We start from the raw sequence: 17837 nt of genomic DNA, 5'->3' as shown, positions 1-17837 counted from the left end.
CTTCAGGCTCAGCGATGTAGGGTATGAGGTCTGCCATGGGGTTTGGCCTTTGCTTCTTCATCAGCCGTTGCCTCTGCCGTGAAGACCAGCACGCTGCTCTGCACACAGAGCTCTTGTATTTTTGGCAAACTGAGGGTGTCTTTGTAATAAATGTCCCTTGGAGGGAGGGGAGGTGGTGAGGAGGAGCCGCAAAGCCTGCCTGCCTTTGTTGGAGGTCTGGGCACTGGCTGCCACAAGCATCTCTGGGGACATTAGGACCATGTGTCTCTTGCCTCTTTTGCAGGCAATGTGCCCTGGCTGCCCTGAGGGATGTCAAGCTGTACCTGACAGAGGAGGCTGGCCAGATTGCGGTAAGCTCAAGAGATGTGCTCCACGGGCTTTGGCACCAGTCCTGGTCCTGAAGGTGTTCTGCCCTGCACAGTGAGCTCTGCAGTTCCTTCTCTGAGGAAGAGCTCAGTGGAAAACCAGGCAGTCTTGGTGCTAATTGAAATCTTTGCTTTTAAAGGTTTTTGATGCTACCAATACCACGCGGGAGAGGAGAGGGATGATCCTGAATTTTGCCAAAGAAAATGGGTTCAAGGTTGGTACCATCAGGCTGCTGCCTGTATTGCATTGTCCACATTAGTGTGTTGTTGGCGTACCTTTTTTCTCTAGAGTGTTGTCCTCATGATGCTCCCATACAAGGGAGTTTTCACTGCTGGGTTTGATCAAAATGTGAAACTCTTGACTTATTCCTGGTCCCAAGCCCTGGAGAAGGAAAAGATGGGAGGAGGGTGGAGGGAGAACTCTCCTGGTCAAACAGGGAGGGGTTTGGGTTGAGCAAGGAGCTGGTTGAAAATTATAAATCTTATTGCTGCCCTTCAGGTGAGCTTTGCTTTGCTTTGCAGGTGTTCTTCATTGAATCTGTCTGCAATGATCCCACGGTAGTTGCCACCAATGTTATGGTAAGTGTGGAAACATGATTGGGTTTTGTTGTGTTTTTTTTTTTTTTTTTTTTTTTTCCCCCTCTCATGTAGGATTTTCCACCTGCACCTCTCCTGTTTCTTATCAGAACATCTTGCCAAAGTTGGTTGAGGATTAGGAGGTTTTTATCTCTTTATGATGCATTTGTCCTGGGATGAGAAAGGAGCTTTTGTCTCCCAGGACCCAGGGCCACCTGGAAGTAGTGAAAATAAAAGTTGTTGTAGCCTTTCCCCAGCTCCCTTCTATGCTCGTTGTTGACTTGTAACTTGATAGTAAGGACAGAAAGCATTCGGAATTCTTTGGTGACCCCTCAAAGTCCCACTTTTTGGAAGTGGTAGATGTGGTCAGGGGTTTAAATCCCATCAGAGAGCAGTCAGACTTGGTGTCTTCAGCCACATGCAGCTTCCCAAAATCTATTGGGGTCTATTCTGAGAAGCTCAGCTTAGAGGTTTCTTGCCACCATCTGAAGTTTTGGCTGGGAGAGCAGCATAAAACATTACTTCCTGGCTCCTTTGGAAGCTGCTGGATCCTTGATTTCCCACCAGCAGAAGAGCTCCTTTGACTGTTAGGCTTGGCTAGGACAGGTAGTCTACCAGGTCTAATTGGCCTACCTAGGCATGATTAACTTGAACAGAAGTGTCCTTTCCTCCACCGGGCTCTGCTCCAGCCTTATCTCCAGTTGTACATCTGAACTTTGTGAGCCATTTTATGGTGTCTGAGAATGTGTTGCAGGATACCCAAAGTCTGTGAAAAGGTTTTTTTCTTCTGCCCTTAGGATGGGCTCCACAAAGGGTGCTGAGGTCAGGGCTAGAGCGTGGCTTTTGCTCCTGCTGGGAGCTGGTGTCCCGTGGCCAGTGACCAGCTTTTTGGGAGGTTGCACACAGCCTTTTGCATGATGCTAATGAAATGCTTGTTTTTTTCTTTTATTTTTCCCCCCCTCTTTTTTTTTTTTTTTTTTTTCTTTTCCCCTCTTTGTAACACCCAGAAGCTGGATGTTTTTGGAGGATTTAATCCCTTTCTTTGGAAACTAATAACTTGAAGGGGGAGAAAATGAGCTACTAACTGAGCGTAGGTTTTTGCTCCATGGGGTGCTGCAGATGAATGGTGCTCTTAGTGCTGGGATCAGTGCGGAAAATACCCTGCGGGCCTGGGGCGCATCTACACGCGTCGCTCAGTTGTGTTATCCTGCTGGCTTCGGGATTGCTTGTCAAGTTACTAATGTGTGACGCTGCCACTCAAACCCAAATCTTCAGTAAAACCCGTGTGTCAGAGTAGTTCAGGCAGAACTTAGTCCGTGAGAGTTCTGAATATTCATGTTGCCCATTTCTAGCGTCTTTCAGCCCAGTAACTTGTAGCAAATAATGCACAGAAAGGGGTTGAGTGTTGTTATCCTGCTACCTCAGGTGGTGGATAGCCAGGTTGACCTCTATCTCCAGGGAGCTTTATTTACTCAAAAGGCCTGGGATAAGCATCTTATCTAAGTGCATGCAGTCTCCATTCTCAGCTTGAATTGTTTAAACATGATGGTTTTCTTTAGCTGTAAGGAAGCTCAGTTTTCCCACTGTGGGTGGTGGGGTGCTACCACAACTCTTGGGAGAACTGGACTGATGCATCTATACCAGTCATGCAATGGTTTATACCAGACTTTCTCACCTTGTGCTTAGCTTTGGGTCTAGTTTGCTCCTCTTCTGTCCTGTGATAATTGATGACTATAAAGTGGCTCAGCTGATAGCTGGATCTTGGCAGGGCTCTGGAATTTGAGATGAGTATGGTCTGGCTTGGAAAGCTTCCTAACCTCTTCTTGAGGCATGTTGTTTCCCCTGTTGCAGGAAGTAAAATTGTCCAGCCCTGATTACCGGGACTGTAATTCAACCGATGCCATGGAAGACTTCATGAAGAGGATCAATTGTTACCAAGCCAGCTACCAGCCACTTGACCCTGATAACTATGACCGGTAAGAGACACTGCTAATTTCTGAACTGGATTGAATGCCTTTCTTCTCCCGGGAGAGGATTAATGAAGTATGGGGCTGTATTTCACTTTGTCTTCAAAAACATGACTGTGCTAGCATAATGTATGGCCAAGCCGCATCGTGAATTTGGCTTCTTCCTTGAAAATGCTGGGTTTCCCCAGCCCTGAGCTAGGGAGCCTGGCACTGAAACCTTCCCAGGTTCTTCTTGGATCAGATATGCTGGTTCTGCAGGTCTAAATGCAAAGGTTTGGGAAAAGCAGTTTGGTTTGAGTGTCTGAGGTGCTTTTGTCAGTTAAAGAAAGGGACTGCTTGAACAGGCTTAAACCACAAGGTTGAACAAGCCTTGTGGTTTCCACCTACTTGTGTGCCCTGGAAAGACCTTTGCTGTCCTGCACGACCATGCAGACACCTCCCTGCCTTTCCACTGCTCACAAATACATCTGTGTGCCCTGTGCGGATAATCCCAGTCCTGCTGAGCCCTGTCCTGGGGAGGAACGTGCTCCCTGCTAGTCTTGTTTAATCCTCTTTGCTGCAAGGAGGAATGGCGATTACACTGGTGTTACTTAGCTCTCCATGGATTGCCATTACCTGTTGGCTTCCTGTTGAAAATAGCCTGCAGGAAATCCTTTTAGCTGGGTGATTCTGTTGACTGAGATACCCCATCCTTGGAAAAACAGCCTTGTGAGTTTTCCTCTTTCCCCACTGGCAACCCCCTCATCCTTGCTGTGCTTTTCCTAGGGAGCTTTCTCTCATCAAAGTCATCGATGTTGGCCGGCGGTTCCTGGTCAACAGGGTTCAGGATCACATCCAGAGCAGGATTGTTTACTACCTGATGAACATCCATGTCCAGCCCCGCACCATTTACCTCTGTCGGCATGGCGAGAGCGAGTTCAACCTCAAGGGGAAGATTGGAGGTGACTCAGGCCTCTCCAACAGGGGCAAGAAGGTAAGGGGGAAGGGAATATACCCCTATGGCTTCTAGGAGTGATTTGGTTGTAGCAGATACTGTGCAATGGGTTAAGTGTATATTTGATGACAGCTGGGATGCTCAGAGGATCCATCTATAGGGCTGGTTAAACTTAGGCTTGGGCATGGCCTCAAAACAAGACTTTCCAGCCATTGATATTCCATGTAGGCTTGCATGTAGTTAGGGCTTAACAGAAGTTGGCCTGCAGAAGTCTCCAGGAGAGAAGGGTATGAGCATCTTCATGGAGTTGGTTCAGACCTTGCACAGGCAGAGCGGGATGTAGAAGGTCTGCTGCCACCCTTCGGTAGGGATAGCAAACTCCGAGGGTGCCTTCAGATTGCTCACTACTCTATTCTTCAAAGACATTATCAAGCACACTGCTTCAGGGAGGGTTGATACCTGTTTTGGCTTGCCAGACCATTTTGAAGTCCAAGAGGAGTCATTTGAGGTGTGCCTATTATCAGGGACTACAGGACGCATCGATTTAGCTCCATGACAAATAAGCAGGGCTGTGGTTAAGGGTGGCCAGGGATCCTTCCACAGTATTGTAGGAGACTGCAGGTTGTCGTGCTGTTTCTTGGATGCTAATGTTGTTCCTTGATGACATTAGGTTGCCGCTTTCTCCTCTGTTGTTCTGTCCTCATACCTCCCTATAGCTTTTGGGGAATCAGTGCATGTGTGGCTGCTCTTCACCTTGGATTAGAAGACTTAATACATCTGCTTATGGAAGGCAAAAGAGGTCCTGGAGAAGGCAGCATTTATTGGGAAGCAGGGAAGAAGGCCAGTTGGGAAGCTGTGGATCAGGAATCAACCTTTTTTTTTATGTTCCACAGTTTGCATTGGCACTGAACAAATTTGTTGAGGAGCAGAACCTGAAGGACCTCAAAGTTTGGACCAGCCAGCTGAAGAGGACAATCCAAACGGCAGAAGCTCTCCAACTGCCCTATGAGCAGTGGAAGGCACTCAATGAAATAGATGCAGTAAGTATCTTTGATTGCGGTAGGAACAGCTTGTTCATGCTGATTGCTGCTTGGCAGAGAGGGTGATAGCACCAGCCTTTTCACTTTTGCCCGAGTCTTGCCTTTTGTGAGGAGATTTTCCTTCTGTGGGAAAGGGTGGTACTTCTGCTGCAGTACTCACAATTTGGCTTCTGATTGTAGCTCTACCTTGTGCAGACACTTCAAGATGTTGGCTTGAGTCAATAGATTAAAATGATTTTTGCTTGGAAATGCTCTGTAGCTGGCCTCTTAGAGGGTTATAGACGATTGCTTTGGAGAAGGTTTTGCATGTTGGATGTGCTGATACTTTTTGACTTGAGCGTGTCCAGTAACTTAATGGATGTCCTATTCTGGCAGGGTGTATGTGAAGAAATGACGTATGAAGAAATCAGGGAGCAGCATCCAGAGGAGTTTGCTTTACGTGATCAGGATAAATATTACTACCGCTATCCTTCTGGAGAGGTAGGTCTGCAAGGAGACCTTCAGAGATGAAATTCTTACTTCTTGTCTTCATTCTATCTTCTACACTCAGCAGGGGAGCAGCAAGTGCTCCAAGAAACTAGAATCAAGGAAGGTCAGGCCTCGTATTTACCTTTTGCATTGAGCTCTTGTTAAATTGTGGTATGTAAAGATCTCACTAAGGAACGGATCACTTAACAGTCCCACTGACTATAGCAAATTAGTAGGAAGGGGGCACTGGGGGTTTCTAGTCCAGCGTCCTCCATTACATCCACTCAGAGTTGTGCTGCCCCAATCTTTTTCTTTCATTTCTAAAGTAAATTTCTACCCCTGTTCTCCGTATCATTCCCTAAGGGTTGATGTTGACATCTTTCTTTCCTGGCAATCTGCTTTCAGGGTGTGACACAATGAGGTGGGAATTGACCTCAGTTCTAGGTGATACTTTAGGTTGTGGTTTGGGCGTTTTATCCCCAAATTAAGGGTCATGGCCTTAGACATTTGGGAAAAGTAAACCTTTGGAGACATCCTAATTACAACATGTATAACAGCAGGAGAAGATTTGGGGATGTCTGATACTGACTCTGAGTGTCTGGGTTTCCTTCTGGCTGCCTGTCATGGTTCTTCATGAAGTCCTTCAAAACCCTGGAGATTTTCAGGATGCTCCAGACTTTTAATAGCTTGGAAATACTGTGGCAAATCAAATTTCAAGATGATGGAGAGACATTATGCTCAAAGCCCCTGTCCAGTTGTTGCTTACCTTAATAAACTCTTCAGGACTGTAACTGAGATGTGAATGGCTGCTTTCTCCTGACCAGAAGAATTAGCCAAGTTCTAGAGTAGCCTGAAGATGAGGATTTGTTGAACTTTGCCTGTTTTTAGCAGTATTTATGTTGGTTTAGTCAGAGGCATGAAATCAATAGATGTACCAAGACAAGAACAATTGTTTCTTGTGTGGTGCTCATACTCTTGATTCTATGCCATATCTCCTTTCCCTTCTCTGTCTCAGTCCTACCAAGATCTGGTGCAGCGCCTAGAACCAGTCATCATGGAGCTGGAGAGACAAGAGAATGTTCTTGTGATCTGTCACCAGGCTGTCATGCGCTGTCTCCTGGCATACTTTCTGGACAAGAGTGCAGGTGAGCTCCTCGTCCCTGGGAAGAGGATTGATTGTGGTGGAGGTGGGATGAGAGATGGAGCTCTGAGGAGACGAGAGATGTGTGCAGGTCCATGCACGTTTTGGAGCATGCATCGCTTTTTGGTGTGGGATGAGCTTAGCTGTTGATGAAGATGTCTAAGTCTGCTTTTGGACAGGGGATGGGATAACGCTCCCGATTTAATTTCTCTTCAGATGAAATGCCCTACCTGAAGTGTCCCCTTCATACAGTGTTGAAGCTGACTCCGGTGGCCTATGGTAAGTGAGGCCTTTCTAGTAAACATGAGAAGAGGTTCGACCTATAGCTCCTCCTGAATCCCAGCTGCTTCTGGGAGAAGAGCAGGGGTCTGAGGTGGGGCACTTTGTGGTGTCCTTTGCCCATTGGGTTTGCTGATGGTCTCTCTGTCTCCTTGTGCTCCCCTCTGCAGGCTGCCGGGTGGAGTCCATCTCGCTGAACATTGAAGCTGTCAACACCCACAGGGAACGACCAGAGGTGAGTGTTACTACTTCTCAGAGCCATCCTTTGGTGTCCCCCTCCTTTCTGCTATGGCCAGCTAGCAGTGAGGGTGCCCGGGGTGGGCATGGGGAGATTGCTCAGCTGAATGCTCAGAAGTGCTGCTGGAGGACCGGAGCATCAGTTGGGTTCTTGCTCTGCAAAGATGTGGCTGGTTGAGGGTTTTCCAAAGGAAAAGGACTGTTGCATGTGCCTGCTTTCCAATGTGTATGCCCAGATTAGAGCTGGCCCAGGGGAAGGTCCTCCCTGGTCTTAGACTTTTACCTGGGCAATCATGCACTTGCCTGAGCAGGGAATGGAGCCACAGATGGAGAAGGTGACTTCTCCTAGGTCTCCCAGCTGGCTGGCAGAGCCTGGGCTCAATGCCTTGCCCAACATCTCCTGCCTTTGTTTTTTTCCCTGGCATGCCCACGGCTCTGTGGGGCTACCAGAGTGCCGTTCTGTAGGGTGGGGGGTGGCGCCGCTGGGCTGGGGGATGCTGCGGGCAGGAGACCCCTCCTGTGGAGGAAAACTCCTGTGAGGTCAGATCGATCTGCCACATGGTTCACTGGGGGAGCTCAGTGGGGTCAGAGCAGGGGGATGCCAGCTTGGTGTCAGGGCTGGGTGACCACCCAAGGGGGGAACCCCAGGGACTGTGGCACTGCCCATGTCCTGGCTGTTGGGACCTTTCCAACTTGCTTTTAGCAGTGATGGAGCCCAACTTGGATGTTGGACAGTCAGAGCCGTTCCCCCTTTTGGCCCGCATCTCCTTTCCTTCGCTTCCCAACCTTGGCAAGTGGCAACATCTGAGCTGCCTCTCCCTCCCCGTGGCTGTAGAGGGGGAAGCTGGTCCTTCCCGCTGCCGTAGGGGCCATCGATGCCCTCCTCCACCACCCTCGCTGGGGATGGCAGGAGGACCACGCGCTGCGGGTAGGACAGAGCGAGACACGTGCGAAGCGCTGGGGTCCCTCTGCTCGGCTGCGTGGGCGCTGCCCCTCCATCCCACCTCGCTTGAGTTGGAGCTTGGCGCGATGCCGACCCTCGCTGGCTGCTCTGCCCCCACTTCCCAAATCTTTCTTATCAGCCTGGGCTGGCTCGTCTTCCCTCTTCTTGCTTTACACTCCTCCCTGGGTCGGAGGGACCAGCTTTTGAGGAGGATGGGCACCTCTCTCTGTCATGCAAAGTCATGGCTTTTGATTACTGATAATTTTTTTTTTTTTTTTTTTTTTTTACTTGTGAGCAGAGGCTCAGGTGAGGAGAGAGTCTGTCTCATGTTTGAGTGCGGGGCCTTTTTGTTTTATCTTCTTAAGAAATCACACTGTGTTCTTAAGCATTTTGCATTAGGGTTTTTTTGGTTTTTCAGAGCCTTTCAGTTTACCCTTTGCACATTGACAGTGATTGTGGGAAAAAGCAGAGACCGCTTTGAGGAAAAAAAAAAACCCAAAACAACCTGCTTCTTTTTTTTCCTTTATAACTGTCGCCTTCTTCCCTTTTATTTTATTTTTTTATTTACTTTTTTTTTCTTTGTCTCACTTTAATTTAGGAAGCAAAGAAGGGACCTAACCCGCTCATGAGACGTAATAGCGTTACCCCTCTAGCAAGCCCAGAGCCCACCAAAAAACCTCGCATCAACAGCTTTGAGGAGCATGTGGCTGTTTCTTCCACCCTGCCAGTCTGTGTTCCTCAGGAAGTGCCCACGCAGCTGCCGGGACAAGTTAGTTGAACTTTTTTTTTTTTGTTTTGTTTCTGGTTTTCTTTTTTTTTTGTTGTTGTTGTTATTCTTGTTGTTTTATTGTTTGTTGTCCTCCTGTCGCTCCTGAAGCTGGGAAATGGCTTGCACTTGTCGCAACCTTTGCTGCTGTCTGAGATGCATCTTTCTGCCATGGCTGCTGTCCCTCCCTGCCTTGGGTTGGTTTTGGGAGCAGCTGGCGAAGGCTCACTGTCGATCCTCTCTTGGGTTTTGAGTGTCATAAACCTCCTCAAAGCTCTAGGCTGCATTAATTCAGTGCCTTCACCATCTGTCATTGTGGTGTCAACCTCCCGAGGAGCTGCATCTCTAGAGCGGACAGGACCCAAGGGCTGGTGCCTTCCTCCAGATGCGCTTGGCTCTGGTGTAGATCTGGGCATTGCAATAAAGCAAAAGTTCTTGTGCTTTCCTTGATGAGGAGCTGCCAGGACTTACCTTTGACTGGAGGAGCCTCCTCCTTCCTGAGGCAATAGGCAAAACAGACCAAAAATGTATAGAAGCCTCATGGCATGGTGAACCCAGTTGCCTTCTGCAGCCTTGGGTAAAACCCTGTGGGTAGCTGCTGTGATGCTCGTGTCCTTTCTTCTTTTACCCACCCATGAAGGGACGTAGAGAGACCTTACTTGCTGCACACTTCTCCAGGAACAAACTCCCCCCCACCTCCCTGTGCTTGCTGAGGAGCTGGGGTGGTTCTGGAGGAGCAGCATGGATATATAGGAGCCCATTCTCCATGCTGCCCTTCTCCCCAACTGCCTGTTGGATCTTGCTATCTTTCCCAGCCCCTCTTTGCGTTGCCTGTGTTTCGTGGTATCCTCTAGCCCCTCCTCGGCCAGATCCTGGACAGGTTAGGAAGGGTGCCATGCCTCTCCAACAGCTCTGCTTGGTGGCCACTTCGCATGAGCCTTCTCACCCCAGCAAGCACCAAGTTGGGGCAGTTCGGTCTGTCTCTCGGCTTTCGGGGCTCTGCTTGGGCTGGTTGAGTCTTACAGCATGCCCTTTGCCAGCTTTGGGTTTGGAAGCTCTCGCTGTCGCCCGGTGTTCTCTGCCCGGTCCCGTGTGGCGTTACTGACACCTCTCTCCGTTCTCTCTGTCTCTCTGCAGCCTTTACTAGGGAAGGCATGCCTGTAAGTACTTTCTTGCGTCTTATTTCCCCTTCCACCCCTTTTCCATGTCTCTTGCCATCCCACCGGTTGTTTTGTTGTTGCTGTGAAACCTGGCCGGGCCTTGGACTTCTTGGAGTTAATATTTCTGTATGTGTGTGGGGGGGATTTGCACATATCTTAGAAAAGGTAAAGAAGAGACTATAGATGCTTCTTTGTCTATCCCTTAAGTATCCTAGCTTGAATAAATGTCCCAATTTTGTTGAGTAATGAAGCAAATAATTATCACTTGACCTCTCCTGACGATGTCTAAATTGCCACTCTCCTCCTTGGACAGTCACAGATGCTGTTGTGTTTTCCTGGAGTTCTCTTCTGTGATAGCACATTGTAGGTGATTACCTCAGGTGGTCTCTCTTTCCCGAGGTCACTGAATTGCATCTAAGTGGTGGCACCAGAGAGATAACCGAGGAGGTTCTGACCTTGGCCCCCAATGGGTTTTACTGCCTATGTTGGAACAGGAGTGTGTGTTCTGCAGCTGAAGTGATCCTAGGTCCTGGCATCTGCAGTTCTGCAAATCTGGATTTTGGGAATAGTCTGCCTAGATGTCTTGGGCAGAGTAGATGCAAGGATATTGTCCTCCTCTACCTCTATTAAGAAAGCAAGATCCCTTGAGCATCTAATACACTAATTATGAATAATCAAGGCTTTGACAGTTTGGCTTAGTGCTGGTAGGTCCTTGTGTAATAGAGACAGGATAGCTTCTGGACAAATTTGAAGCCTTTGGACTAAATTTATGCTACGTCATTGAGTTGAGAGCAGCAGTCACTGAGCTGTGCTCAAATGTCTCTTCAAAGACCAAGGAGACTTTGTGGCTGAGGTGAGGCTGGGGTAGTGCTCAGGGGTCTTTTTGCCCTCTATAGACCAGTTTGAATCAGCCTATGCGTGTCTCTGTCCTGGTTCATTTTGTGGGCTGAAGATGGAGGGATTTGCTATAAAACGGCTGGGCCAGAACTCAGCCCTGTTTGCACATAACAGCTGGTGAACCTCATGTTTTTTCCCCTTTTAGAGTAGATGCTTTTGAGAAAAGGGAAGTTAGGAAGGTCAGACTTGTCTTTGCTGGCTGGTGGGTTGGGGAAGATCATCACACTTGTGCTTCTTGGCGAACGTAGAGGCCGAGTTGCTCGGCATGGACTGCATGTCTATGATCCTTCCCTTGCTGCTCATGGGCACAAAAGCCCCTGATAAAGTACCTAGTCTTATTGGGTTGCTTTGAAAGCATTTTTGTTTCTTTATCCATCCCTCCATCCACCTTTTCCTCACCCCTGTTGTAGAAAAAAAATCACTGCACGCCTCAGTGCTGGCTGAGACATTGAAAACATGCTCTAATGTTAAGTTTGTGATATGGCTGCATCAGATTTTGCTAGACCAAGAGCTCTGCTGGAGCAGGCAGTGATGGTTACTCATCCCAGTTGTAGGCTGGCAGCAGCAAGTTTAAAATCTCCAGCTGCTGGGAACCTGTCTCCACCTACTAATGTGGGACTCAGAGCCTACTTCTGAGGAAGCCATGAAGACACCCCAAACAAAAGGCTTGGTGGCACTCACACTGCTGATACCTCTCTCTGGAGGCTGTTGTCTCGTACATACGTGCGTCTGGTCCCTCACCGTGTCCCATCACAACCTGTATGGGGTCAGGGGGAGGTGGAAGGTACCTCCTTCCCAATTTATACTATGGGGCTTGGTTGGCAGTGGGTGCTTTGGATCAGCCTTCACTGTTGAGGTCTTGACTCCCATCCAGGAGAACCAGGGGACACCTGGAGAGGCTGAGGACATGGCTGTGTACTTGACAGTCCTCCTGGCTGTGGGATCAAGTTGGTTTGGGGTCACGGGACTGCCTGGTGTGATGATTTCTTTTCCTTTTGCTTGGTTTGTGATCCAAAGTGCACTTTTTAACAACGACCTGATCCCCCCCTCCCTTCTTCTCCCCTTCACTTTTCATGCTTAAAGACGACCTGTTTGTCACTTTCTCAAAGTTTTCTCTTTACTAATATTTCCAAGGTAAATGGCTGTGGTGCATGTGGCTCTTCCTAACCCTCCTCCTGTCTCCTTAGCTAACAGAGAGAACAGCTCAGCCTGCTCTGCCTTGTAGTGTGGCCAGGATTCCTGGTGCTTGTAAGAGGCAGTTTAGGTAGTAAAAGCAAAAAAAAAAAAACCTAAGAAACCTTCCTAGCTGTTTCCTAGTCCTTATTTCCCCACCTTGTTTTGTGTAGTTTTGTGAATTGGGAAATGTCCTTGTTGTGATCATCTCCCCTTGGGTTTCTCCTCTAGTAGACACTCTCCTCCAGCCACTGCCCTCGGGGCTGGTCCTGCCTGTGTTTAGCTGGTTGTCTCTGGTTTTGTGGGTTCCTGTTGCTGCCACCCCGCACCAGGGCTGTGCCCAAAGCAGCTCTAGGGCCTGTGAAACCTCATGGGGTGGCATCGGGGGAGTGGGTGCTCCTGTTGTGCTGGTCCCCATGCTGGCTCCTTGCTGTAGTCAGCAGAAGCTGCATCTTCTTGGCAGTGCCAAGGGTGGACAAATGGTCACCTCCTTGGTGGGCGGGGGTGGGGGGGGACGGGGACACTGCCCACCCTCAAGGGGAGCAAGAGTTGTTTAGTTGGGTTCCTTGAATGAACACAACGTGGTCCCCCATCACCTTGTCTTGCACAGACCGAAGAACAGCTTCAGAATTGCAGACTGGATGGGGTGGGAGGGTTGCCTTGTGTTTTAGGAATGTCTCTGCCAAATTCTCACCCTGTAGTTAAAGCCAGGTGATGCTTGAGTGTGGGTAGCAAGTCAGGACATCCCCCACCACCTCTCTCCTTGGGTGGACAGTGTCCTCTCCTCTGTGGTGGATGCTTTCGTAGTGACCCGTGCCGTGGCTTTCTGTTACTCCCCCGTCCCGTCCCGTCCCCTTGTTGATGCGCATGTAGAAGATGCTGCCAGGACGGGTCCAACCCATGTGCCATCCCCAACCGTGGTCCTTCCCCTCTCGTTGCAGAACATGAACAACTCGCAGAAGCCGTCGTGACTCCGTTGCTGCTGTCGCGACGCCACTGGCGACGCCGGCTTCCCATCATCCCATTGCCATTCCCGACGCTTGCTTATAAAAAACGGTCTCCGCTTGCGGCGAGGTCGACCCTCGGCTGTTTCTACCTGTGCCAGTTCATCTGCAAACCGCTCTGCTGAAGGGGAGAGAGATGCAGGAGAGCGGAGGAGAGGAGCCGAGCTCCCCAGGGTCATCACCAGGCCTTTAGGCTGCAGCATTTGCTCTCCTCTCCGGCGTCCTGTTAGATCGTAGCAAGCTGTAAAGTGCTTCTAGCGCACAGGAGTTTTAATTTTCCTCTGTAAGCGGTTTTGATCTCCTTTTGTATAGATGATTGATACCCATCTGTCTCTGGGTGGGGTGTATATATGTGGATGGTGCGGGGTTAGCAGGGAAATAGGGGGAAAGGGGTGGGGAGCGAAGGGGTTTTGCGTTTCTTTTTTTATTATTATTACTATTAATGACTTTTCAAGAAAGCCCCTAACGCTCTGTGCTGCAGTCATTTACCCACGCTACAGCCTGTTTGCCCACTCAAAGCCTGGCTCAGCCAGGCCTGCGAGCACGAGGAAGGCAGTTAGTTGTGTGAAGTCCTTCACTGCAGGAACTGCTGGGTTTAACAAAAGAAAACAACAAACAAAAAAAAGGAAATTTTTTTTTTTTTTTTTTTTTTTGAATAAATACACCTTAAAAGGGTTTTGCAGAGAGTATAGATCGGCTTCTAAAGCCAGTTGTGAGCTGCCTGTAGTGTAAGGGGAGCCAGCTCAGGTGATGCTTTCATCTCGGGGAGCACCCAGGGATGCTCTGAGTTCAGGCGAGTGCCGATTTTTTTTTTTTTTTTTTTTTTTTTTTTTTTTTTTGTAGGGGGGGTGGGGAGATGGGGAGAGGCTGAGCACTGTTTGCGGTGCTGTGCTGGTAATTCATCTCCCCTTTCCTCTGCCTTAGAGGAAAGTGGAGATTTGGCGGCGGGGGGGGGGGGGTTGGTTTGAGTCCCTGCGTCGTTGCAGGTGGACAGCCTGAGCTAGATGAATTTTGCAGACACACAGGTCTCATGGAGGTGGCCAGAGATCTGGCAGGGATGCAGGAGTCCCTGTGTGGCTGCAAAAGTCACAAAAAGGGACAGTTTTGTCTGTGTTCTCTTTTTTTTTTTATTTAATATATATACGCACACATATATATATATGTGTGCATATATATGTGTATACCTAGAAACCGCTTGGTTTTTGCACTTTATTTGTGGCAGGAGCATAACTTTTTTTTTTTTTTTTTTTTTGTCATGCCCCTTAACAGGGGAAGCCTGAATACAGGCAACTTTTTTTTTTTCTTCATTTTGCATGCTGGAGAGCTGGTACTACCAAAAAGATAGTAGTTACAGCATTCAAGGTGTGTGCACGTGTGTGTGGGGAAATGGAGCAAGGTCCTGACAGACTCCATCAGCTATCTCCCAGTGCTCTGATCTGCGAGATCACTTCTTGGCAGCCTGTCCCAGGTTGCAAGACAGGTTAAAAATGGCAATTAACCACTATTGCGTTGTGCAAAAGTCTGTGGATTTTTAATTTTAATTTTTTGTTTGGGGGTTTGTTTTTGCGTGTGTGTCTTTGTTTTTGTTTCTTTGTTTTTTGTTTTTTGTTTTTTTTTTTTTCTTCTTCTATGTGCAGCACCTTCTCCATCCCCATCTCATGCTTTTTTGGCTGCACAGCTGAGCTGGAGCCAGAAGGTGAAGGCAGCCAAGCCCCCCTCCTGCAGCTTTGGGCTTGGGGATTCCAATCCCAGCCCATGGGCATGGACAGCCCTTTGGTTTCATCTTTCCCATGGCATTCCCCAGCCCCTTAGGTAGGAAACAACATCCCTACAAATGGGAACAGAGGTTTGGGGGAAAATTATAATTTTTTTTTTGTGTGTGTGTGTGTGTGTTTGTATGTTTTGTGGGGGTTTGGTCTTGTTTTTCCTTTGGGAAAAGGTGAACCACAGTGCCTAGTGCTTCAGCCTTGTGCAGCCAAAGCGTGTGCTCGAAGCAGCACCAATGGTGGGAGGGGACCGGGGCCGCGCTCGGTCTGTATCCGACCGGGGGAGATGGTCTCAGCAGTGCCCTGCCTGTGTGAGCTTGTGCATATGTGTATTATATTCCTGTACAGACGAAACAAAGAACACTTTCCCCTCCACCTCCTTTTTTTTTTTTTTTTTTTTTTTTTTTAACAACTGCATTAAAAGCAGAATTCTCACTGTGTGCGCGGTTGATGGTTTGCTCTTTTGGTTTCTCTGACTTTGAGAACAACGAATGTTTTGGGAAGACGAGCCACTTGCCTTTTTGGCCTGCTTCCTAGGGAGTTTTATCTTTTGCCTCCTGCTACAAAAAGATAAGCCGGCAAATACAAACATGACGTCTGGCTGCCCCTGTGATCAGTCCTGTAAACATGTAATTTCACAGATGTTTTGGCGTGTATTTGTGTGTATATACATATATATATATAAATATATATATAAAAAAAATCAAACAGCAAAAAAAAAACTCATTGACGCTAAACTTTCTTCCTTGGGGAATAATGGAAGTCTTGGTAGGTCTACAAAAAGATGAGCTTTGAACCTGGCATCTTTTCCAGCAAGGGGAAAATTGGTCTCTGAGCAGCAGAAAGGCCCTCTCATGCTGGAGGGGTAGGTGGTAAAGGGGACGGTGTCTGTCCCATGCCATCATGCTGCCCCAGAAACTCACTGCCCATCGTTTTTGGTTAACAGAGCCAAGGACCAGGCAGTGATGCTGCAGCCAGGGCAGGTGGGGAGAGGGGATTTGTCAAACCACACCAATGATTTCTTTCCCCCCTCCTCTTTTTTTTCCCCCTTGGTTTTGTTTTCCTTTGTGATACTTGAATTTATTTTTTTAATTTTTTTTTTTTTGATAGCAAAGCGCTCTTTATTTATTTAATGTATACTTCAAAGCTTGGAGAGAAGGGTAGTTACTTGGGAATTTTTTTTTGGATTTGTGGTATGTTAACTGTTCTGTATATATGTCTGGAATAATTGCCTGATATAAAGCTGTGCCAGCTTAAAAACAGGGTATGCCTTTCAGAAATTTGTATATTTTGCAGTTGCTGGACCAATAAAATATCTTGAAATACAGATGTGACCTGGTTCTTCCTTACGTTAGGAATTATGCTCTCGGGCCCATCTCACATGCTGCTGGGTGACCTACCTTGCACATATGTTCCTGTGCCTCAAATCCCTCCTGATCCCGCAGTGGGTTTTCTGGGGATCATTTCCAAGGGAAACCATTTGGATCCCATGGCATGACTGTTTTTCTTCTGATCATGTTACAGCAATTTTGAAGAGCTTGTCAATGGAGTTGAGGGTGTCATTCTTCTACCCAAGTGTTGGCACCTACTTAGGGCAAGTGAATATTCCCACAGGCTCTACCCACTACATTGATGTTGAGTATAAAGGTGAGTATGATTATGTCTTGCCTAGATCTTCATCTAGGCTGCAAGCTAGACAGGACTAGGCATTTATTCAAACCTAGTACAGTTCTTGAAACCAAATACCTGATTAAAATTATTTGGTGCTAAATGAAGCTGAAGGGCTGGACAAGATCTGTCCTCTGGAGATCATGGCTGTCTTTGCCTGAAGGCAGGAAAACAGGGGATGCCACCTGCAAGAAAAGTTCTAAAATTCCCTGCGAAGTTAGTTGGTTTTTTGTTTTGTTTGTTTGCTTGTTTGGGTGGTGGTGGGTTTTTTTTGTTTGTTTTTTTTTTCTGGTTCCAGAGAAAAAGAGATGGAGAAGGCAGGGAAAGGTTTAATTTAGATGTGATGCTCTGGAGCATATCTCCAAGCTCCCCATGTGCTTGGAGGCTCATCTCCCTTGAACAGTTGTGCCTCTGAAAGCTTGTTAGTAAAGAAAGGGGAGAAAAAAAAAGGTGTGGACCACTGTGTACTCAAGCTCATCTCTGCACAACAGCCAACAGCAGCTAACCACAGCCCTTGCTCAAATCTTCCATGGGTTTTTGGAGCAGGTTGAGCCTTGCTTTGGGCTGGGGTTTGCTGTGATGAAACTGGGGTGAACAGGGGCTGTCTGTCTTCTCCCTTCTGATGGCTCTGTGCAGCAGGGCCTCTCACTAGGGAGAGGGGGATCTGATTTTAAGTTTGATTAAGGCATGTGCAATAACTTTTCTAGGAGTGCATGCAGGCATGTGGAGCTCTAGGGCAACACTCATCCCTGCAAGCATGCTAGGGGCAGGGAGGACCCATGCGCTTGGGGAAAGCCAGAAACCAGAATTTTTTTTTTTTTTTTTTTTTAATCTCCAGCAATCCTGGTTGTCTCTTTCACCCAAACAGAGACGAGACACTCCTGCCCTATTTTAGGGCAGGGAGCACAACCTTGCAGAGTGTCCTGTGAGGATGTGGGGGCTTTGATAACACCAGCAGCTGCGGTGGGCTGAGATTAGGTATAGACACAACAGCAGTGCTGCTCCCCTGCCTTCCCTGGGTGGCCAAGGGTTGTCTTCAATCTGTGATAACCTTGTCCTTGCCAGGGGAGCACAGGGTTTGCCGCCTCCTGGAACGTGGCTGTGGGCAACGTTTTCAAGGCTGCTCTGCAAGTAAACGCCCCCTCCAAAAAAGCCTTTTCTCCTCATTCTGCATGCAGGGGGCACGATGGGGCTTGTATCATACTGTTGATGCAGGAGAGTCGTGTAAGTGAGGGGTGTTCATAGGCCAGTGTCATCCCAGGCAGCATCCTTTATTTTTCTTCCATGTGATGCATTTTGTAGCATCACAGAGAGAAGATGTTCCTCAAGGCAGGATGGTTTTAAAGGTTATACTTGACAGCGGGAACATTTCACTGCCCCCGGTCAAGTCCCATTTTCATTAAAAACAACAAAAAAAAAAAGTAAAACCCCAGCTCACTGCTGGCAAACAAGG

At 48.0% G+C, this 17837-nt stretch overlaps 1 protein-coding gene across 4 annotated transcripts in view; it reads left to right on the top strand.

Moving 5' to 3' along the window:
- The window catches only part of PFKFB3 (6-phosphofructo-2-kinase/fructose-2,6-biphosphatase 3), a 41419-nt gene extending 28067 nt beyond the window's left edge, over positions 1-13352 (top strand). Inside the window, exons 5-18 of one of the 4 annotated variants that reach the window (XM_042792768.1) lie at positions 284-350; positions 506-580; positions 888-944; positions 2793-2917; positions 3674-3881; positions 4736-4882; positions 5258-5362; positions 6366-6495; positions 6708-6770; positions 6941-7005; positions 8549-8719; positions 9854-9876; positions 11857-11907; positions 12888-13352. In XM_042792768.1, the coding sequence (XP_042648702.1) occupies positions 284-350; positions 506-580; positions 888-944; positions 2793-2917; positions 3674-3881; positions 4736-4882; positions 5258-5362; positions 6366-6495; positions 6708-6770; positions 6941-7005; positions 8549-8719; positions 9854-9876; positions 11857-11907; positions 12888-12894 (1294 nt within the window). In that variant the 3' untranslated portion in view covers positions 12895-13352. The remainder of the gene's footprint in view (positions 1-283; positions 351-505; positions 581-887; positions 945-2792; positions 2918-3673; positions 3882-4735; positions 4883-5257; positions 5363-6365; positions 6496-6707; positions 6771-6940; positions 7006-8548; positions 8720-9853; positions 9877-11856; positions 11908-12887) is intronic. The other 3 variants (XM_042792770.1, XM_042792769.1, XM_042792771.1) reach the window with 3 other exon arrangements.
- Positions 13353-17837: the final 4485 nt, after the last annotated feature.

The sequence above is a fragment of the Tyto alba genome, unplaced genomic scaffold (assembly GCF_018691265.1).
Source record: "Tyto alba isolate M040663 unplaced genomic scaffold, T.alba_DEE_v4.0 Super-Scaffold_2, whole genome shotgun sequence".
NCBI classification, from domain to species: Eukaryota; Metazoa; Chordata; class Aves; order Strigiformes; family Tytonidae; genus Tyto; species Tyto alba.
The sequence above is the reverse complement of the archived record's forward strand: the minus strand, read 5'-3'. Positions and strand labels throughout refer to the sequence as shown.